This window comes from Pezoporus occidentalis, unplaced genomic scaffold (assembly GCF_034315485.1).
Source record: "Pezoporus occidentalis ecotype Australia unplaced genomic scaffold, CSIRO_AGI_Poc_V1 ctg2, whole genome shotgun sequence".
NCBI lineage: Eukaryota > Metazoa > Chordata > Aves > Psittaciformes > Psittacidae > Pezoporus > Pezoporus occidentalis.
Genome location: NW_026913855.1, coordinates 7,754,607 through 7,777,946, shown reverse-complemented (window position 1 = coordinate 7,777,946; position 23,340 = coordinate 7,754,607). Strand labels below are relative to the sequence as shown.

Below are 23,340 nucleotides of genomic sequence, written 5' to 3'. Positions count from 1 at the left end.
ACTGGTTTCCAAGCTTCAAAATGCCCCAGCCATAATGTTTCAAAAATCATCCACCAAGAATTTCTTTTTACTTCACCATGGCTGGAATGCACTTGGGCTGGTACTAGGAAGAAGCTCTTTACTGCAAGGGTGATGAGGCACTGGCACAGGTTGCCCAGAGAAGCTGTGGCTGCCCCATCCCTGGCAGTGTTCAAGGCCAGGTTGGATGGGGTTTTGAGCAACCTGGTATAGTGGAAGACCTCCCTGCCCATGGCAGGGGGTTTGGAACTAGATTGTCTTTGAGGTTTCTTCCAACCCAAACCATTGTATGATTCTACAATTCACTGCTAAGGACAGTGCCCAAGTGAACAACAACAAAAGAATTAGGCAATCTGCTTGAACCTGCAAACTGAAGGCCTGTCTCCTTGACACGATGCAGATGAACCATTTCTTTTTGATGCTCAAGGTTTTTAAAGCCACAGAAAAACACTAACTGCTGTGAGTAAAGTAGTCAATAAATTACCATCAGACTCTCCCTTCTGTTTAACTTTTATTAAAAGAGGTGCTAAGGTACTGTACTGTATGCAGTACATCATATTTATTACCAAAATTAACAAATATACAAAACTTATACATGTAATTTTCTTACATCCATTTATTGGTCTATAATACTGCATTTGTTCAAGTAGGTTATCTACAGTATGTAAACATCCCTTGGATTGACCTCACACAGATTAGGAAAGCCCATCTAACCCATGTAGTTACCAAATATAGTTTTTATTTTTTTAAATTTATTTGGCTTTCATTGGTAGAATCCAATCTTCACATTTGGCACATGGAAGAGACATCTACAGTGCAAAAGAGGCAGATTTTCTGGTTTTGTTCTGAGCAGTTTAGTGGAGTCATGGTTTTAAGGAGCCAAGAATAAATTTACACAATCTTGATAGGAGATGGATTAGTGTTAACGCCAATGACTTATAGATCAGCCATTAAACTAGAGCAGAAATTCAAAGCCTCTTCCCCAGCCCTCTCAGCCAGGTGGAAAAAAACCCTCAGCCTTGTTTCTGAAGGATTATAAAAGGACTCCGTTACCAGCAAAGAGAGGAGGTTTACTTTACAAAGAGCCCTCTGAGATTCCAGTTTCAATTTTCTGCTTTGAGGGATTTTTTCTTTTTTTTTCTTCCTCTTGTTAGCAAGCAATTTATTTATTTTTTTTTTCCTTTTTAATGGGGGAAAAATAACTGGGGGGGAACAGATTTTCTCTGCTGGCTATTTCATAGTGAATTGGAGATTACAGTTGGAGTTCGTAGATCTTTGAACCCAGAAGTACAGAGCTCAGTAAGCTGCCGTGTACGAGGGAGAGAGAAAGGGAGAAAGAGAATAAATGTCATTATAGTCCAGCTGTGGAGCTTTCCAATTTTGCTGTATGAAACAGGAAAAAACTTTCTTCCTTCTACTTCCCACTGTTTCGCAAATGTGACTTAATTTAACTGAGTAAAGCTGATCCAGAGAGACCTTCATTTGTACCCTTCTTCCCATTCTCATCCAAGCACCGTATTGCTATTTTTTTAGGAGACCTCACTCATGTCCATGGAAGCATTTGATGAGAATGGACCTAACTGGACGCCATTTTGCATGGAAACCCCTCTGCCATTCCTCGTCTGTTACCACAGAGCCCCACTGCTGTCCGTGGCACCGTACATCTCGGCCAGCTTTTTGAAGCGCGGCCCCCAGTCTGTCAGGTAGTCGTAGCTCTGGTCTGAGTCTGTCGTCACCGACTGTAGGGAGCTGAGTGACTCTGCCACAGAGCCATTCCCTTCAAACATATACGTCTGGAGGGAGTCGAAGGGAGGCGCCCACAGGTCCATGTCAGCTTCGTACAGCTTAGCAAGCACATAGTTGTGGACGTTGTTGTCCATGACGCACGCCTGAGGTACGTATCGGGAGAGGCTCTCTATTTCAGGGAGCATGTCCTGCCGGTTTTTCAGCACCAGCTGAGCCTCCCGCGGGTTCCACATGGCAGCAATATCAAAGGCCTCTGTGTCTTCCTCCCCGCCACCCTCGTCGTCATACCTGACGATGTTCTCGTGGATGTTCTCCTCCTCATCGATGATGTATGGCTGCTTCCGCTGACGCCGCATGGAGAGGATGAGGAGAACCAGCACTGCAGGAGGCAACAGAGAGACATGGGGCCATCAGTGAAGGGGCAGATCTTATGAGGGCTTTAGGCTCTCTGCTGCCCTGATTTCCCTTTCATGAGTCCAGTCGGTCCCTTGGATTTAAAGAGCTGTGGTGTTCACAGGTGGGTGGTGTAGCAATCCTTCAACCCCAAGTCTAACAGTTGTGTGAGGTCCTGCTAATCTGTCCCTTTTCCCACCTTAATTCTTAACTCTCAGTGACAAGGCATGTATATCCAGTGGTGGTTGCGATACACTATAGCAATACTTGAGCTACTTTTAAGTTAGCCAGATCAGACAATCAATAACAGTTTATCTGTAGTGGCACACAGCTCCATAGAGGTACTTTCTTTTCCTGCTGTGTAACAGCTTTTTGCAGCCTGCTTGCAGCCCTCAGCCCAAGGTCTGACTCTGGCTTGGGGCTGCATGTCACATAGACGGATGGTGCCAAGGCACCATGGTGGTACTTTTGCCTACATAGAAAAATGCAGAGCTAGCCCTTTGGTCTCCTCCAAAGGGTTTTTTTTTTGGTTTTGTTTTATCTGCAACCCTCTTGCAGTGCTGCTGCGCTGGTGCTCATCATCCTCTCCGTGCTTCTTAGCATGGGAACCAGTGGTCAGAAAAGCACCAGAGCCCTTTATTATTGAAAATGTGCCATCAATTGCTGACTGTATTTCCAGGGCTAGAACTCAGCAAAGGTTTTGAATGCTGAAATTTCCACCCGAGGTATCTAGGCTCCTTTGAACAGCCAGAATTGAGATACTTCTAAAGAATTTTTCCTGTATCTTACTCCACTGTTCCTCAAACTGTGTCCCCTGAAATTTCAGGGAGTGTGTGTTTTGAACTAATATCTCATGACTCGAGAGAGTGAATGAGGGCAGCTCTGAAATTCTTTTGGTACCAACAGCTATCAGGGGACATAGAAAGTCTGGGCAAGAAAGGAATTAAATTTATTTGTAGAGACAGAACTCATGCAAGATGCTCAGCCCTTTTATAGCAGCACAGGCACCATTTTAATGTAGTGCCTCAAGGAAAATATATGGAGGTGGGAATATCTACTGTCAAAAGACAAGAGATGGAATAGGGCTTACCATTCCTGTTTCCTGCGGGAGAACATGATCAGGAACTGCTGAGGATGAGAAAGTAATCTGTCCCCAGCCGCAGCTCTTAGGACTTCCTCCTGGCATACCTCTTCCAGGAAAGCAGGGTGATATTAGACACCCTGGCACTTTGGCATCTGGCAGAAATATTTGCAGGCCATAGTTTTTCCTCATTCCTACACCCCAGGGTCTGAAGCCATATGCAGGTGACTATACCGTCTGGCCATCTGGTCCTTGATTTGGCCCTTTCAGTATGTGTGTGTCTACATATAATATATACATATGCATAGACGTGTGTGTGCATGTGCGCGTGCATCCTTCACTTTTGGTTGATCAGCAACCCCCTGGCCAGAGCTGAAGAGTCTGACTTTTCCTAAGAAGCCAAGGATTTACCGAGCAGGACGAAGATGCAGGCAAGGATCGCAATGAGTGCCCCTCTGCTCAGGCTGACGGGGAGGACGTAGGCCTCTGCATTGCAGGACATCACCATGCCGTCGTCATCGCAGCTGCACACATGCACAGTCAGCGTGCCTGTGCTGCTCAGCACGGGGCGGCCGTTGTCACTGATCAGGATGGGGAGGTAAAAGGTGTTCTGCTCATGTTGTCTGAAACCAGAGCGCCTCGTCAAAATCCATGCCGTGTTATCTGAGGGTAGAAAATAAATGGGGAGAAGAGCTTACATGCAGAGCACATGAATTCAGCAGAGAAGGAAGGTTAAAAAAATCACCCCTAGACCCACACATGTATTTGTCTTCTCTTTTTCTTTGGTTTGTATCAATTTGTCACAAATCAGCATTTTGTTTCTGCCTCATTACAGTCTCTTCTCATGCCACAGCTCCAAACCTGCAAGGCATATACACCTTAGGAGCTGCTTTTAACCCTTCTGATATAAAGTGCCCAGAGCAAACTCACAGCCTCCAGATTTAGCTAAAAGAGCTTTCAGAAGGCAAGACAGAAACAAACAGTTGAAGGAAACTTGTTGTTCTTGTTTGTTCATACTTAACATCTTTTCTAGACTTCACTCTTAAGCACTGGCACTGTTTTGGAAATGCTGGTGTATAACCCTTGTGGACATGTTAAGGTACTTTTCATGTTTTTTGATATATGGCATGGTCATCTGCTTGAGTCAACAAAAAGACAAAGGAAAAAACAGATTGCTATTCTAAAGCAGCAATGAGTTGAAAACTTGCAACTAAACATTTTTTTTTCAGTGCAATACATGCAATTTCACTGGCACTTTTGCCATTGAAAGAAGCCAGAATGCTTTATGTCATCATTGTCAGAATTATTCTGCTTTGATATGACCATTCTGCTTCATTTAATGTAACTGCCTGTTTTTTATATAAATCAAAAGGAATCAAAGTGATGCTGCTATAAAAAATAGTAAAAGAGTGACCTAACAGTCAGTTGCTGTTGGTCATTTCAAGCAAAATTCCTACCTTTGGGGCTTCTTCTCCATATTCAGCCTCTTTTTAAAAATGTCAGAATTTCCCAGTGGCATTTGAATTCCTGCCTACCCTCTCCCTCAAATTCCTCAGACTGCACCATGTTTCCTAATGAGAAAGAAACTGAACTCAGGAATTTGTTCTTCTCATTTCTCACCACAGGAATGCCTAGGCAAAATCTTTGGAGATCAGTGATGATTTTTTAGTGCTGACTTTCAAGCTTCTTGGCCTCAGAGACTTTTGGAAAGCATAAGACTGGATGTCTCCAATGGGAACTGGGCCACCAGGGAGTCAAAAGGAACCTGCAGGAAAATTGGCCCTTCTTACAAACATATCTGCAAATCTTGGTCCAGCAATGATAAATGGGGAACACAAGTAATTTTTCTCTTTGGCAGACCTACCTGACCTGACCCCATGCGGTGATGCTGTGGGTTTTTGGGAGCTGAGTTTCATGTGGTTTCTTTTACTACTTAGTTTTGTTTCCTGTTTCCTTGGTTCAAGAGAGGCCACAGTCGGGCCACCTGCATCTCCAGGTTGTTACCAATGTACATCTGCTAAGCCTGGAAATGCAGGATGCCAATTGGCTGCTCCTAGGTGGGTTGGCACAAAGCGGCTGCAACACAGAAATGGCAAGAAACCTGATCACAAGCACACTGTAGAAAACCCCCAAAATATCAAGAAGGGATTTTTCCACTTCCTTGTTATTTCCCTATCAGTTTACTGCTAAAATTATAATCTTGGGTTATTTTCTTCAGTGCAGAGACTCAGGTTGCATGCAGATAAATCAGCTGTATTACCTGCTGTAGTCTGAACATCAGAAATTATTTGATGGCTTTTAGGAATGAAATCAAGAGTGTTATGTACAGCTGGCTATGGAATATAAGCAAACTCAAGCTAGACTCACTAGACTTGCCTGCTAGACTTAAATTATGCTCAGAATTCCATATTTTGTGCTGCAAATCTTATGGCGTCATATGGTACTGGTGCCCATACCTTTGGGCTTTTCATGTGCCCTCTAGTATGTGCTCTCCAGCTATTAATACCATGTCTTTTCAACACTGGGCCTGTTTTAGCATAAGAAAAAGCATCCCAAAGTGCAGAAAATGGCCAAGTGTCTGCATTTATGCTGTGTGAATGGAAATGTCTATGTCACCTTAACAGTGTACTAATTTGGTTGCTTTTCTCTTTCCTGGGTGAAAGACTCATTCTCTTTAAACTGACTTACAGCAGGAGTAAAAAATTCTATTCTATGTCTAGGTGACAAAAAACCTTCATCTTATGTGAAATTGCTCTTTGTGAAGAAAAAAGACTTCATTATTCTGAGCTGATCGTACTTTGCCTGTAAAAGAAGTCAAAGGCAGTAAACCTGGATGAAGCTGTGCAAAATTAGCTAGTGAGAGATCTCAAGTGTTTTTAACCATAACTTTTTCTTTTCAGGCCAAAACCAAGTCTCTATAATCAAATAATAATAATAACTTTATACACACATGTATGTATTTTTGCTGTGATATGCTGAACATATCACCCACATCTTAAGTGTTCTTGGTGATAAAATTCTCCTGGTGACTCTCAGCATTACGTTTCATCCCTTAGTTTTGTTTTGCTTTGCAACAGTCAGGCATCCAAATCATCCCTAAAGAATCGCTCTACCTGTTACTTTGCAACTGCAATATGTTGGTGCCAAAGCTTGTTGTGTGACTCATCAAAAGCTAATGTGATCTGATGTACTACTGCAGTGTGAAGGACATGCCGGGATGTGGTGCAGCATGGCAGAAAAAGGAATACACAATTTTCTTCCAAATTTGATATCTGCTAAGCCTCAGCCATCAAGAGAAGAGGGCTTGTGAGGACATGAAAGCCCCATTATATAAGAAGAAAAAAAAAAAACAAGCATGATAAGAATGCACAACATTTTTGCATCGCAGCTTCCAACACAGCTTCTTTGGCTCACAGAAGGCTGGATAGTAGCACTTAGCTACAGTGCTGAGCAGAGATACTGGTGATCACAGCATAGCTATTCCTGTGCCCGTGTCATTAGGAGGAGGTGAAAACTGTACTTCCCGCAGGTGTACAGGCTGGTGTCTTTATGTGGTTGTGAGAGCAAGCCGTGGAGCATCTCTTTCCTGCAGCTTTCTGCCCCACTGAAAGTGGTGTACCTCCCTGGAGAGGTTAGGGGATTTAACCACTGTGTAGGTCCAAACACTGAGATCAGAGCTAAACACCACTCTTCTTACAAGAAAGCCTTGTTTTCTGTGTGCATCTGTACAGGAACGGGGGATGGTTACTACAGAACTTCTGTTAGTTTCTAAAACCTAATTGTAATAATTATGAATATAGAGAAACATGCAAAGAAATATTTCACCCGGAGTGGGAGAAAAAGCACAAGAAAGCAGGCATTACAGACACCACTGGCTTGAGGAAGGGGTCACATTTTTACTTGGGGATTTTCAGCTCACTGCTTTTGCTCTCTGCTGAAGTGTGAGGTAGATTGAGGTTTTAGGGGAGGAACAAACAGCCCGTAATTTTCTAGGACAAGTTTAGGGTTAGGGTTAGGGTTAGGGGAGGACTGCCAGAGGCTTCTAATGATGGTCCTGGCTGTGGTATGACACTGAAATCTGCACCCATGAAAATGTCTGCTCTCTTCACCCAAAGATGGAGGCCATCAGTTAAAGGTCAACAGAAGATCAGCTCAGAGTTTAATCTGGAAATGCAGGAAGATTCTTTTGTTCATCCTATTCTTACACCAAGCCTCTTTTGACAACTTTTCCCTAGCATAATCTCAGTAGATTTAGAATCAGGCAAAGATGGCTTGACAATGTCCTACATGAGTAACCAAAGAGATGGGAGACTGCAGCTCAATTCCCTGCTTTATCACATATATCCTACAAGGCCTTGGGAGGTCATTTAGTTGCAGATCTTTGCAGACACTCACATGTTTATCTCCCACTGATTTTACTAAGCTCAAAGGGAACTAGGCATGTAAGTAGCTTAATTTCTTTTTGCCCTGGATCCCCGACTGTAAAAATGGAGAACAATAGGATTTCTCTGCCTACCAGATATATGTGGAGAATAAAGAGACTGAAGAAGTTCTCAGAGACTAAAATGACAAGGGCCAAAGAAATATGTAAAACAGTTCATCAGAATTCAAAGTGTGATCTATCTGTTGCTCAGTATAAATCAAGGTTTTAATTGTGCCAGGAAGGCTTCATGTTTTGCAGTTTCTCCTACTGCTATATTGGACAACCAAGTAATCAGCACAACTGCAAATCCTAATAGCGCCTTCCCGCAGCCTGAGAAATATTGCTGTCTTGTGTTTACATGGGGACGCTGGGACTAGCAAGGAGGGTTCTGTTTCTTGTCTTGCCACCCTTTGACATACAATATAGCTGCCCCCTCTGTGACTATGTCATATGATTTATGTAGTCCTTAGTGGTCTCTAGCTGAAAATATAAATATAAATTATTGTTACTGAAATGACTACTGCACTCAAAATTGCTGAGGCACTAAATTAATCCTTAATATCTATATTTCGAATAGTCAGTTGTTTGATATTTTACATTTTTTATTTCAGGTCTGTAACCGATAGTACCCTAAGTTTCTTGTGCTGTATATCTCTGGAAAACTGGTATTTTACAGAGCGGGAGGCACAGCCATTCAGTCATTGCTGTCACTATAAATTATCAGAAGTACAGCCTTAGAAAAAGTGCATCTGATGCTGATAATTTTGTTTCTTTTTTTAGAACAATGCCTTGAGGGTGAAATGAGCCTAGTTTGCCAAATGTTTTAGCAATAGTTGTGTTTTATTTGTTCACTTATTTTGGCAATATATATTCAAAAATAAAAAGAAGGAGACAATGGGAGAGAGATGGGAATAAAAATGCAAGAAATCCTGTGTGGAGGCTTCAGGGACACTATAGAAAGAAAATGGGGTTTGGGATGAAAAAACATTAGCGTGCAGTATAGGAGGGTTCCAAACTTTGCAAGTAGCATGTTTTAATGGATGTTTGCATCCTCACTGCTTTTTCATATGCCTGCAGAGGCACAGACAGGGGCTTATGGAAATACATGCGACAAGCAGGCAAGTGTAGGAGCACAGGCAGGCAGAATGCTTGGAGGCCAGCACAGGTGCTGCAGGTGGCGTCTTTCTGCCCATTTATTCTGGAATCACTTGCCGATCTGCTTTACTTTACATACCAAACTTCTACTGAAATACGGCCCCTTCATATTGGCTTTCAAAGCTCTGCACCAGGTCACTCAAAGTCCTCCCTCTTTCCCCATGAAGGCTGTTGTGGATCTGACCTAAGCACCAGTATCTGCCCGTCAAGATCTTCTATCAGCAGCAGTCATGCAAAGGCTTGCCAAAGTGGGGCTTTCCTGCATGGTCTAAGCCTACCAAAGTTTCCCCAAAAGAAGTAAATTCCACTGGTTGGGACACTCACATGGCAGCACTTTGCCATGAGTCTTCTCACTGCTGTTTCAGTTTATACTTAGTAGATCTTACACAGACTTTAAGCTGTATGCCATTATCCACCTAAGGCTCTGCATATTCTTCCCTATCTCCTGCCCTTTCCTACAGAAATGAGGATGTACAAAAGAGGGAGAAAAAAAGTGCTTGGGGTAAAAGACTAGAACAGTACTAGAACCTTCCCTTTCTGTGCCTGGGAGAAAACATGAAAAGTACAAAAAAAAAAAAAAGGAACAACATAATTCCTTTCAGATATGTCTCCTAGTTCCAGTTGCTGTCCTACATTTAAGCATCTCCCTTTCAATGAATGCAATTTCCACTCTGCTATCCAAGATGCCTGCAGCCTGGCCACAAGATCTGAATTTGCACAAAACACTGACACATTTCATCGAAGAAGAAAAAGGGGCCTATTTCTAGAGAATATTTATAAGAAGAAAATACCTTATAACCTTCAAGTGTATTAAGTAATATGTTATTTTATCGCTGCATTTAAGGAGCAGGCGTCACTTGGTATTATTTGAAATGGCAGTCTTATCACACAGTGTAAGTCACAGCCTCTCAAGTCCAACTCAGGCATTAGAAATTAGAGTATATAACTGTCTGTGTCCACTCTGATTACCTTGATTGTCCCTTAGAGTAAAGTTGGGGTTGTTGGCTGCTTCCGGAGCCAAGCTATAGTAGAAGTGCTGACCATCCTGTGGGTCATCCCTGTCAATGGCGCTCACCGTCTGGATAAGCTATAGGGTATGATAACAAAGCAGAAACAGTTGAGAAGCAAAATATATATAATATGAATAAACAGATATCATATACATTTATATATATAAGCAAATGGAGCATTTGAATGAAACTGTCTTGCAGATGTACAGTAGATAAATAAAAGAGACTCAAAACCTTGCAGGCTTCATATATTTTGCTATCATTATGCAAATCACCTTTAAAAAAAGGAAATAGTTGGTTTGCTTCAAATAACAGGCACTTTTCTCTCATGCATCCCTATTTTCTCTTGCACAATTATTTTTCCAGTGTGTTCAGAATACTCATTGTGCATTAGAGAGCTTGTAAGAAGTCCATGCTTATTTTCAACTTCATTTCGCAGGTAGAAAAGGACTTCAGGTTAATTATTTTATCACTCTTAATTTTAAATCAATTCAATTCTTTCCAAGTTGTCAGTGGAAAAGAGAATGAGTAAAGGTAACTATGCAAACACTCTGCGTGTGCAATATATAACATCACAGAAAGAAATTAAGACAATGTTAAATCCATAAAGAGATTTGTCAGCTCACCTATAGAGGCTTAGTAAAGTAGGTCTAACAGCTTGAAGCACAGTGAGCTATAGCTCTGTCTGAATAAACATTCTGACATCTTTTTAGACAAGGAATAAATCTTCACCTGGATTTTTACATTCAAAAGTTATTTTTGAATTCAAAGGTAAATGACAGACCCACGAAGTCTTGTTCACCACCTTAAAAATGATTTCAGAACTTTTCAAAGAGTGGAAACAGAAGCTGTCTTTCTTTATATAAGGAAATAGTCTAAATTAGAGTGCATTTCTCAGAAAACTTATTATTTAGGGCACCCACTTTTCAAAACCAGGAAAAAAGTATGCAATGATTTCTACTCCCTGTACTTTTAAGATCCTCTGTAAATTAGGGAGATGAAATTATCCTATATGTGATAGTTGTGAGACAGTTGTCCCAGCAGTGAGTAGCTATTTCATTCTGCTTCACAGCAAGCTGGAAGAAGCTTCAGTGAACACACAGCAATATTACTAGCATAATTTTTCCTTCACAAATCACGAGTGATGTGTCTATATGTTTAAACTATGCTAGTCAGGTTTGCACTAGGAGACACAAGTCTCCACTGTGGACCCTGGGTGGCAAAGCACCCAAGTTGCCTCCCTACAAGCAATCAGCAGTAGAGCTCACACCAGCTCCAGCGAGAGAGAGATCATGTCCATCTGTGACAAAGGCAGACCTTGTTCAAGGGGTTTAATGGGCTTTTAGATGGGAGAGGAGCAAAAAGGCTTCCCTGCTTTGTTAGAGGTCCTGGCTTACAGTGTGTGGAGAGGGAAGTCCTGTGTTGTCAATGACTCTCTGTCCCAGCAAAACGGGTTCAGCTTGGCTCCCGTTTGAAGCTGGTGTAGTTTGTTCTGCTCAAATCCCATAAGTCCAGGGTGCTTAAGGCTCTTATAAATAGAGTCTTTTAACAGTAAGCCTTGTCTGCCACAGGCGGGCCGGACTAACTCCATGGCATTTCTCATAACACTTCTCTCTTTGTTGCTGTTATCGGACATACTGGATGTTTGCCTGATGGCACCTGCCCAAAGGAAGGCTTAATTTCAGCCATGAAGCATATTGTGCAGTGATCCTGGAAACTACTGGGGGAGAAAAAAGAGGTGCTATGTATGATGCTAATCCCAGTGTGATGTACTTGCCTTTGGAAAGCAGCATAGACAGCTGTTCGCCAGAGTTCAGGTGAAATGCGCGGTTAGCTGAACCCTCTTTTCAACGTTGACCCTTTCTGACATGCTGCCTTTGTGTAGGATGGCATTCCCTCCCCAGCCCCTGGCATTACCAGTGTTTCTCACCTGCCCTGCTTTGGCATTTTCACAAACAAAAGCTTCATAAAACCTTGCAAACTCCGGCGCGTTGTCATTCACATCCAGGACTTTCACTGTCACAGAGACGCTGCCCACCTGAGAGGGGTTGTCTGGAAGGAGGAGGAACAATGTAAAGAAAGACAGTGTACAGGAAGGGGAAGGGGCTGCTCCTCACCTTGCTTCAGAGGTAAAGCAGTTTTTTGGGTACTGACTCATGTTAAATGGCATTTTCACATAGGGAGCTGCGATTGCTTGCGGCTTGTGTGACTCGGAGTGAAGCTGCAAATGCATCTCTCTCTAGCCTGGCTTCCCATCTGATCACACCTCTTTCAAACAAATTCCATGAAAACTTCAACCTCGTTTGGTCCAGTGGGACTATTTCTATAACAAAAGTTTTAGACAATGCCAGTATATATATTTTTTTTTACTGTCCCTTGATTGGGCAATAGTATTTGTGAAGCCTCTCTGCTGGTGGCACAAATTAGAAAGGGACTCTTTTAAGCATAGGTTTGTGATTCAGATCTCGTTGAAAGTGGTAATTCTGCATTTTAGAATTTGCTCAGAATTTATGTTCCTTGAACTCATGAATGCTGTCAAAGATTTGTTACTTTGTACAGATGGGGTTAAAATGTAGTAACACATGAAATTGTACAGAAAAACTTTCACTGAAGCTTAAAATTGCAATGAAACTTTTGCATTCTGCATGCCAACATTTGTGATGCTTCTGTCCCACTGGTTCATTAGCTTTCTTTGCCAGTAAATCCATACATCATTTCACATATCTTCACAATTTCCAAACTAAGTGTCCACAGAATTCTTTTTTACTGTGTTTTTTTTAACTCCAAACATATTTTTTCCTTTATTTACTGATAAAACACTGAGCAAAACAGGAAAAAAAAAAGGAAATTCATTATTATGAGGTCAGAAAAGGTGCAAAAATCCAGAAAATTCTTAAAAAAGAGTATTCTCATCTCCTTTTTCACCATACCACTTTGTGCATTTATCTCCAAATAGACCTCCCTTTATAACAAGAACTGATATGTTCATATAAACAATAGAGAATTTTCTTATTCTGTGGAATTTTCTTAAATGTTCAATGTACCGTATCCGTAACATGTGTCACATTGTATCATTGAGATAATAGTCTTAAACTATATTGTTTCTCCCTAATTTATAATTTAATCTTTCATCTTCCCACATATCTATACATATCTTGCTAACACACCTGTCATTGTGTCAGATGAATGTCTGTGTTTACACTCTTAGCAATATTGATCTAACTTTTTAAAGTAGGAGCTTTATTCAGGAGTGCACAACTATGACATTTTTGCACGTATTCACTAGACTAAAATACTGTGTTGTACACGTACAGATCAAAACTGACAGAGGATTGATGGAGGATGAGTCAAAGGAAGACATGCCTTCATATTGCTCTCACCCTTGAGTGCTGCTACAGGGGCAGCTTTTACAGACTTGTGTGTGTATTTGGATTTACATGGAATTGCAATGGCTGCTGGTGACTGAAAATAAAACTTGCGTCAAAATGGATGGGGGTGAGATCCTATCATGTCACCAACTCCTCACTAGTAAAAAGGGGACAGAAAAACATCATGTTCTGGAACAGCCTGCAAACATGTGGCAGAGTCACCCTGACTCTTGTGGAACCTTCTTTTTGCTAACTTCAAGTTGGCTGATCCATTTTTGGGCAAGCGTCTTGAATCTTTTTTCTTCTCAAACTGCCCTATATCTCTGGTACAGCCTGAATGCGCAGGGAACTCTCTCAGACATGAGGAATGATACCGCTATTGGCAGCAAGCTTCTGAAAAGCTGCTGCCCCTCAGGAGATGCACTGAGATCCTGAGCAAAAGCTATATGGACCAGAGAGATTTCTGGTGAAGACTGCGTGAACCTTTTGTTTGCTTATATTCCCCAAACTCCTTTATGAATTTCACATCTGTTAGTATTTCAAACTCAGCTAAATTTTTCAGAGACACTACGAAGTAATCAGCATCTCCTTGCTCTCAAAGCCTAGGTAAATGCTTGGAACAGATGAATCTTGAGCTGAGTTTTAGTTTGCTGTAAAACCAAAATGCATAACAAATTTAGCATTCTGGCCCAAATTATTTATGCAGCAAGCAGACGGTGATGACCTTTACTTGCTGCTGAACCAGAGCAGATTTCAGCTGGTGACCTAGTAGTGCAGGATCACTTCTGCCTACCAGTCCCTGCACCACTCAATCCTCCCAGGTAGGACTGGCAGCTCTGGCATCTGTGCAGCATATACAACATCTGCTTTAGCTACCTAGCCCTTCTGAAGAGACAGAGTTTTTGCAGAAACACATCAGAAAGAGTTTTAAATAAATCCCTAATACTGGAATACTAATGAATTGGAAAAGCAGCGCTCTGCATTGAATTGCCAGCCTCTACTCCTCCTACCATCCTGTGAAAGGGAGCACAAAAAAATAAATAAAATGCAGTATTTGCTTGTCGATGTCAGAAAAGTAATTCAATTAACACGGCTTCCTACTCAGTGCATAAGAACATGTGAACTGCTGAATCTGTCTCTCAGCCTACTTTGTCTATTATATCTTTTTAATCTATGTACAGTTTGCATTCTCCTTACTCAGCTCCATGGCCAGCACAGTGATGTTGTGCCAAGAAACGTCTTCCCGGTCAAGAGGTCTTGCAGTCATCAGTGCTCCTGATGTAATGTCGACATAAAAGAACCGCCCTGGATCGCTGCTCCTGTCAATTGAGTATCTGCAAGAGTACATATCAAAAGTATTATGCATCCCTTGTGAAAACTGTGTGTTATAGCCAACAAAATACCCCAGCAATGGGAATAATGTCATACCCAGCAGATCCACATTCTTCCACAACCTAGTTATATGCTTCATTGACTTGTATAGGTAAAGTCAGCTGCTCAAAAAACTAGTTCATGTGGCTAACAGCATTTAATGGTGAGTACTACTTGGATGGAGCTGGAAGACAGGAAGATTTAGAGGAAGAAGCCTCAAAGCAAGGCACAGCTCAGCACAGGAACATCTGCTTTACAGAGAAAATCTGTCAGTGGGGAATGTGATTTCTTTTTCTAAGCAAAATAATTATGCCCTTTCCTTGGGCATGACTGAGACAAAAATGAAAATTACTTTACTCAGCTCATTCTCTGAGCACCTTACGCTGACAAGGAGGAACTGTTCCCTTCCTTGTGCTTTTGTATTCTCTCCTCCTCCAGGCGATTAAACTCCACCTGCATCCTGAACCATCCATACTGACTGAGCCATGTCAACTCAAGGGGATGATGAATGGCTTTCTCACATCATTCAGCTGGAAAAGCAGCCCACTCTGTGAGGTTCATTCATCATAATTGCTGAACCTGCCTGGCTAATATTATGTCGGTTTAATGCTGGGAATAAACTTTTTGTATCCATGAGCAAGAAAATGTAGTGGTACCTGAAGGCCAGGAAACTTGGGCAGGGAGTCAGCTGATTGACAGCTGTCACTGCAGTCAGGGTGACCATTTTTCAGGGTGTGTAAAATACTCAATACCCTTCATATGCATCACCTTGCTCGTAACAGCATTTTGCACAAGTTGCCTTCCTAGCTAACTATACTCATGGTAAGAGGTCCTTTGGCAAAAGCCACCCACAAACCTATGTAAATGTCACAGCCTAGAACAGAGCCCAGACTCATCCTCATTTTTGCTGGCTCTTTCTTTGAAGTTGATGGGAAGTGAAAACATTAGCATAACAGACTCTGAACAGGGCTTGTTCTTCTGAATTTTCTCTTTTCAGCACAGGTGCATTGACTGGAATAAGCTTGCCAGCCTGATCTTTATATAGGAACTTATTAAACTGGGATATAAAATATTGTTGAGCTGTGTTGTTGGGAAATTCTTTTACAATTTTTTTCCAGAAAAATCAAAGAAGGTGGGATAGCAGGTTTGCTTCCCTTTCCTTTCCAGTCCTTCCCATCCCTTCTTAAATAGATTTCTGAGGCCTTTGATTTATTTAGGAAATAAGTACAAGTGTTCCTATATTTAGCTATAATAATTATTCTTGTATAAGAGCTATAAAAAGAATTATTCTCTGACAGTTTAAGGCCAGCAAGTATCTGAAGTTGAATATGGCTTTGTGATTAAGTGTTGAGGTATTAATCACAGGTGTCAAGAGGCACAGGTGGAGCCTCTGCCTGGTTCTCCATGTAAGTTCTCCTGCTAATAACACCTGCTCCTTCACACTTGTTTCCATTGTATTCTTTAGGTAATCTTCCTGAATCACTTAACAACAATCATGATGTATTTTCAGCCATTATAATTTCACAGTGTGAGAGTCCAGAAACTGGATGCTGGAAAAATGAAGATTTGAGAGCCCTCCCCACAATATGTCCTGGATTTTCCATACTGGAAAAAAATGGCAAAAGGAGGGTCAGATCACTGTTTTAATTTCAGATGGATTTCAGCTTGTGTAACAAAACATGGGATTTTGGTTTTCTTATATTGCCTTGCCCTGTGCAAAGAGAATGCAAAGCAAACCTAAAACACTCACAGAATGATACTGCACAAAGCTGTCACGGACGGAGTGGACCCCATTACAGGCAAGGAGAACCAGTTCTTAACATTTGTATTTTAGATAGCATTACAAGTAGTATTTATTCTTCTTCTTTTTTTTTTTCCTATTTCCTCTACCCCAACCATTTACATTTGTAAGTATTAGGTGTGGGGGAGGAAGGAGAGAAGGGAGGAAGGAGGAAAGAAGGGAAAGTGGGAAGGGCAGAAGCTGGGAAGAAAGAGAGGAAGAAAGTCAGGAAGTGACAGAGTTACAAAGGAGTCCGTGAATATTTGCGACTGTTTTTTTATTGTAATGTATCTCTAGTGATGCATTCTGTGCTTTATAGAGTGCTGTTTCATCAAGGGTAGTCACTGGAAAACTCTGAAGAAAACTAAGAGAAACCTCATTAAAAATGACAATGAACACTTCTGCCTTCTGATCGTCTGCAGAATTACTCTTACACTGTTTTAAGCAGATTAGCACAAAACTGCACTGCAGTGTTTGGACAATGCTAGACAGTAATCAGCAAAATAGGATGCAAGTGAAAACAAGTTTAGGGTAGTGAAATTGTGATGTAGACAGTATAATACTTAGTTTTATTGAAGAATTCGAGACAATATCATGAGAAGTATGATAACCTTATAACATAGAAAAGATAGGTATATTAAGATAGCGAGATGAAAAACTAATTAGAGCAGCAACACAGGAAATAACATCATTAAGAAGAACAGGTTCTGTGTTTGCTCCGATCTCCTATGTGAAGCCCAGAGCTGCTCATGTAGATTTAACTTTCTTTAAAAACGCCAAATATTTGATGTTTTGACTCCCTCCTGTATTTCCCATGCCTGTTCCTGAACACAGACAATTCAGAAGCTGGATTGACCCAAGGTCAGGCAAACTGCAGCTCAACACCCAGAGTGTTTCTTAGATGAGAGAAGCAGCCAACCTGCTGGGATTAACTTGCAGTCACTTGGAGCTTCTGCAGGTAGTGGAAATCAGTATGTGTGCTGGCCTTGGAGAAAAACGATCCTCTGATAAACTGGGCTGACTTGGCAGCTACTATGGAACAGAGTGGCGTGATCACACAAATCTGCTCCTTTGTCTCCTCGCTGAGTTGCAGCTACAAAGCTCCCATGGTTGTAAATACACCTTTACCTTTCTTAACTCCATATGGGAATATCTAGCTCTGTAGCTTTAAGCAGGCACTATACAATTTAGGGGCTCATGAATATTTATTAGTATGCATTCAATCTACTCTAAAAGTAGCTGTGTATTTGAGCTGTTGACAAAGGCAGGCTTTGAATCAGGAGGGGGAGAAAGGAGAAGTAAGTTGGTTACCTTCCCCTCGGTATGGCAGCAGATTCTTAGTGATGTTGTCAGGTTTTGTGCCAGCAAAGGTATGACAGTATGCGGTTTGTTTTCAATGTATCCTATCAGGACATGCTTGACCAGTTTTTTGCAATGCTAGATGCAGACATTCTCTATACCACAGAAAAGGCAATGGTGAGCTCCCGCATTGCTTTGACAGTCATAGCAGAGCCCCTCAGTGTGTGAGATCTGGTTTGGATAAGCCTACTGACAGCTACTACTAGCTAAAAAAGAGTGATTTCCAGCTGTGCTGTTTCATCATTGCCTCACCAGTCATACATACTAGGGAACACTCATGGGGGAACACACAAAGACAAGACAGACCTGATGGAGTTGTTGGTCACATCTGGGTCCTTGGCAATAATGGTCTGTATGGTGGTTCCAATCTCCACATCCTCAGGCACTTCCACGAAGTAGAAGCTGGGCTCAAACACAGGAGGTTCATCTACGTCCTCCACAGTGATGTGGACGGTGGTAGTGTCGCGAAAGGGACCCAGGTTCAAGAACCGCATTTCCAGGTGGGGGTTGGCACCCTCTACTTTCAAGGTGTAGCTTTTCTTGCTCTCAAAACTTAAAGGCTGAGTAGGAAAAATACATCCAGAGTCAGGCAAACTGAGCCTTATGATTTAGGACATATAATTTTAATTTTCAGAAGTAAAGTTACCCTCTAATATAAACTGATATTTCTTTTTTAAAATAGATCTTTACTTAGCTTTTTAATCATACAGCTAATAAAGGTAATTATTTGCAGATGGAATAAAAGTATTGAGTGAAAACAGTATTAGAAGTAGTACAGTATACATAAGCTTTTTTTTTTTTTTAAATTTGACAGTTGAACTGAACAAACCAGGAGAAATATTTAAAGACCAATTCTCAGGGTTGCCCAGTGGGACATACTCCTTTTTGTTGCATTAATGGCTGTCAAAACACGTGACTTGAGCATCATGTGTGGGACTACCGTGCACAGCCTTATTTCATTTGGACTATAGTCAGATCACTGCTGTTGTTCCTGTCCAACACCTTTGCTTTTCTTGGTCAGCTCTTTGTTTTTGAAGACCCACCACCAGACTGGGACAAGGAGATGGGCAGGTAAATAATGAAGACAGAGAATGCCAAAGCAACTGGAAGTCAAAGCTGCAAAGATCATTCCTTTAGCAGTGAAGTCCTCCTTGGCCTTGGCCAGCTGCAACCCATCTCTTCTCTGCCCTGCTCAGTAACGCAGTTGACCAGTTCTGCAGCCATGAGTTGTATATTAGTTTAAGCAACATCAGCACAAGTTTCACATGCTCAGGCATGGCAGAAGTATATCCTATGGGCCTCAAAACGCACCCTAAATTCAAGGGAGGCTTCAGTACTTCTCTACTGCCACAACAGCTTCTCTCTTGAGAAGTAGAAACATTGCAGTGACATACAAAAGCTCATGCTTTTGCAGTAAAATTGCCAGTGCTGACGTCCTCCATAAGAATGCCTGATGAAAGACTGGAGCTCTTGAAATAATTATAAACCTAAACCTCAGAATTCAGGACATGGAGGTGAGAAATGAAAACTGGAATGGGAATTAGTTTTCTTGTGCTGGGGAGATGACAGTCCAGTATTACTGGAGATTCTGTGCAGTGATGTAGTACAAACTGTGCAACCTGTGGCAGCAGGTGCAAACAGATGAACTGAAACTTGCTCAGGCTGCCCTTAGTTCCACCTGGTAAATCAGTGACTACTGCAGGCATAGCACTTGTCAGCAAAGATTTATCTAGATCTACAAACATATTATCCATTACCGAAGAGCTGTTATGGTCTACCAGTTGCATATTTATGCATTGTAAAAATAGCAATAAAATAAATTCACATGATCAAGCAACACTTATAGTCCATCTGTCAAGGAATGCTCAATGCAAACCTGCCTAAACATGTATTAAGAAAGAGGCCATTATATTTCATGGTTTCTCGGAAAACTGCACGAGAAACACTGCATGTACACTAAAAAGCTAAGTTGTAAAAAGAGCTGTTAAATCACAGAAACAGTTACTAGCTATAAAACCCAACTACATTATGAAAAGGCATAATCACCTGGAATGATCAAGTTAGACAAATGAGATAAATCAAACAAGTGTGCTAAGCAATCGTATTTTTGATGCTTCTGCATTCAGACTCCCTCAATTTGCCCTCTTCATCAGCCATGGCTTTCTCCCCAGAGATCCTTTCACGTGCCAACGCCTCAACATCACTGCCACCCTCAGTTTTGTCTTCCACAGGTATGTTCAAACCTCTTTCCAACAGTGGAACCATAGGGAGGGCGAGCGGGTTGCCTTCTACAAACTGAACATTGTAAAACACATCTGAGAGGAAAGGCAACCAGTGGAAACTTCTCCTCATTCTCATCCTCCTTACCCCAGTGCTGGGACAGACGCTAAGAGATGTGCCATGCAGGAGGGATTTAGCAAGAGCTGCTGTGAGAAGTGATTGACCAGGGAGGAAACACTGGGCTTGGTCCTGGCTGAGTGACCCACCACCCTGCTCCTATGGGCAGCGTGGCAGTCCAGGAAGGGAGAAGGGGGAAAACCATCACTGGAGTGACTATCAGCCTCACAGGCAGGGAGCTTGGAAAGAGCTGTAACTCTTAGGAGGTAATCAACATTTTTGGGATTAGTGGGCTGTGGTAAGTGGCCACACGACTACAAGCAGTGTAATTATCTGTAACCGTAAATTCTGACATTTTGATGCCCATGATAGAAGTGTTAGTCATTTTGCTTGGGAAATCTGTCTAGAAAAATGAAAGGGGAAGATTTGCTTTCTTTCAAAGAAGATTTCATTCTGGGTTTAGAAATTCTTTCTCTCTCTCCCCACTCCCCCCATTTTGATATGCAGTTGAATAATTTTTTTCTTAAGTGGATACAAAGTTCAACTTTCCCAATTTTTTGCTATTGATGATCATAACATTACAAAAAACTACAGGCATATATAGAATTTTACAAACTTTTATGTATTGAGCAGTGTGTACCTGATGCCAGTACATGCTAGGTATGATTGATGCTGTAAAAGTTTATAACTTCTCCTGCTAACGTACATAAACATCTAGTAGAACTGTATTCATAATAACAAAAGTCAAGATTATTGACACATTTACTCCAAAGAAACAATTTTCTTTCATCAATAAATTAGTGAAAAATTACTTTAGAGATTGCATTCAACCTCTGTTTAATTCCAGCAAAGTTATTTAACTTTAGGGACTAGTGCTCAGGAGAAATGTGACCATAAATACATGTTTAAATACTTTGCTGCAGGGCATAGAGGCTTGTAGGGTCAAATCTCTGCCATGTGCTGTTCCATTTTAGTGCACAATTTAATCCCAGGCTATTTAAATGGAGAATATACTTCCTTATTAGTACACTAGATACGCTTAGGCAGAAATACAGTTATAATTTCATAATGTAGAAACAGAGTTGAACTTCTAGCATTTATGTAAGCTTGTAGAATAAATATCCTGTAGCAGGGAGTCTAAGGAAAAAGACTCCATGCCTTTCTGCGTAGCCTGCGGTACAGAGTACTAGCAGTTTCACAGCTGCCATTTTAGAGACAGCTTCTTCTAGCCTAATTAGCATTTATGGATCTTCAAGCAGCAATCAAAAAAAAACCTGCCTGGGTTTTATTGGTTTATAAATAATTCTAAGGCATGCTTTATTATTGTTTGTGGGACACAGGAGTGAAAAATGTGCATAGTTCAAATGCAAATATTGATCTAATTTCTTGTATTGTAGGATAATTAAGCTACAGAGAATATTTAAATAGATAAATAGTGAATCGCACCATTCCTTCAGTAGGAAAAGACATGTTTATGCTAATGCTGTCCCTACTTTTTAAAGGCTGCTCCTAGGAACGCTGTCTGCTTTCACATTTTAGCAATGAATGTTAAAAAAATTGTGTTTTATAGCAGGAAAGGGGCTACTGTCACGTAATGGGAACCAAATTACTACAGGCATAAGGGAATGCTGCGCACATAAAATGTAACCAGGAATTACATGTTAGCCATATAAATTACTATAAAAAGGAAACTTTACTACCTTTCTCACAGTTATGATGCCAACTTGGTAATTAGGATCAGTGTTAATATCAAAGACATCCAGTCCATCTCCATCCACAAGGCTGTATTTCATCTCCGCATTTATGCCTTCATCCAGGTCTTTAGCAACCACACGGCCCACAGTGGAGCTGACAGGAGCGGACTCCGGCACACTCATCTGATAATGCTCTGGCACAAGCAGCAGAGAGGGAGAGGGGAGCAAAAAACAGGCTGTGAAAAGGAACCAAAGACTGCGATGTGAAGTGTAGATCAGGGCAAGCCACAACACTGCACAGCCTGCAGGGAGTCTCCAGTACCTTTCCCAAAGCTGCAACAGCAGTGTGATTTCCTTTAAAAAGCCCCAGCTCCACTGAGTTGCCTGGGAAAGTTTTATTTAGGAGTTTGTCATATCAACAGGTTTGTTCAAAGGGTTCTTTTCAAAGTAGCAATATTACTGAAAAGGGGAACTTCAACCAGAAAAATGGGGCAATTAACACTTGTGCTGTTGAAGCCCTGATATAAAGCAGGATATGAAACAGCTTTAATAGGACAGGCATCTGCTATTAGATCAGCTTGTACACAGGGTATAAACACATAGGTTTTGAGCATCACAAATCCTTTCTCAAGTCAGTACAAACTTCTTTTCAACCCTGAACAAGGCTTTGAGAGCTCAGAAGCTTGCCTGTTTCTTCCAAATTTACTAGTTACTCTATTAAAATATACTACCTCTCCCTACGAGCCCTGTCTTGAGCACATTTGGTGCATCACTAATTTGCTGAGCAGCAAGCCTGGGGAAAGCGAGAGCTTCTATTTTGAAAATATGCTTAAAAAATATAGATGTTGAGCCTAAAATACTATTCTGCCATCATACTTTATGTTCAGGCCTTCCTTGCTGCACTCTCTCTGTTGGCTCCACCAATTATTGACCTTTATAAAGCAGGATAACACCTAGGATGGGGTTTAATCTATTCTTAATTTTCTTAATCAAGAGTTTGATATCAAACAGTTACAATACATGCCACTTTCAAAACAGAATTGAAAATGATGTGTTCAACAAGTTGCTCTGACAGAAAAGCAGAACTTGAGGTTTCTTGCTAATCTTAGTGTAATGCTTTGATTTAACAGTGCAGCATGCAGAAACAGATGGAGAATAGCAACAAAAAGAACTGCAGAAGGTTTTATTTCTCAGCTGGATGAGAAAAAACGGTAAAACCAAAATGACTTGAGACTGATCTATGCCACCAAAAGAATCAGAATTTTTATTTTTTAATAAAAGTATATCCCTTGAAAGATTTAGTTCAATCAAACTTGAAAAGTTTCTTTCATTTTAACAATAATGTAGAGTTATGTAGATACATTTGATCTAAACAAATTAAAAAGAACAAAATATTGCAAATCTTGATTTGAGGATCACTTTTGTAAATACAAAGTAATATTTCTGATAAGAGTGGAGTTGCCTGCTTTTGCATTCCATTAACTGTGGCTGTTGCATGTCTTAGGGTTTGACTGCATATTGCTAAGGTTTAGATGAAGCTTTTCTGGAGAGCAGCCTGTATGACAACGCACTGTACACTGGCAGCACAGCTACCAGACGCTCCCC

The 23,340-nt window shown here is 41.2% G+C and overlaps 1 protein-coding gene across 2 annotated transcripts in view; it reads right to left on the bottom strand.

Moving 5' to 3' along the window:
* Positions 1-516: 516 nt before the first annotated feature.
* The window catches only part of CDH20 (cadherin 20), a 113,445-nt gene continuing 90,621 nt past the window's right edge, over positions 517-23,340 (bottom strand). For both annotated transcript variants that reach the window (XM_062617705.1, XM_062617704.1), the window contains 7 exons: positions 21,742-21,929; positions 18,011-18,264; positions 14,392-14,528; positions 11,757-11,878; positions 9,786-9,903; positions 3,650-3,901; positions 517-2,143 (listed from right to left, as the gene is read on the bottom strand). In XM_062617705.1, coding sequence (XP_062473689.1) covers positions 1,644-2,143; positions 3,650-3,901; positions 9,786-9,903; positions 11,757-11,878; positions 14,392-14,528; positions 18,011-18,264; positions 21,742-21,929 — 1,571 coding nt within the window. In that variant the 3' untranslated portion in view covers positions 517-1,643. The remainder of the gene's footprint in view (positions 2,144-3,649; positions 3,902-9,785; positions 9,904-11,756; positions 11,879-14,391; positions 14,529-18,010; positions 18,265-21,741; positions 21,930-23,340) is intronic.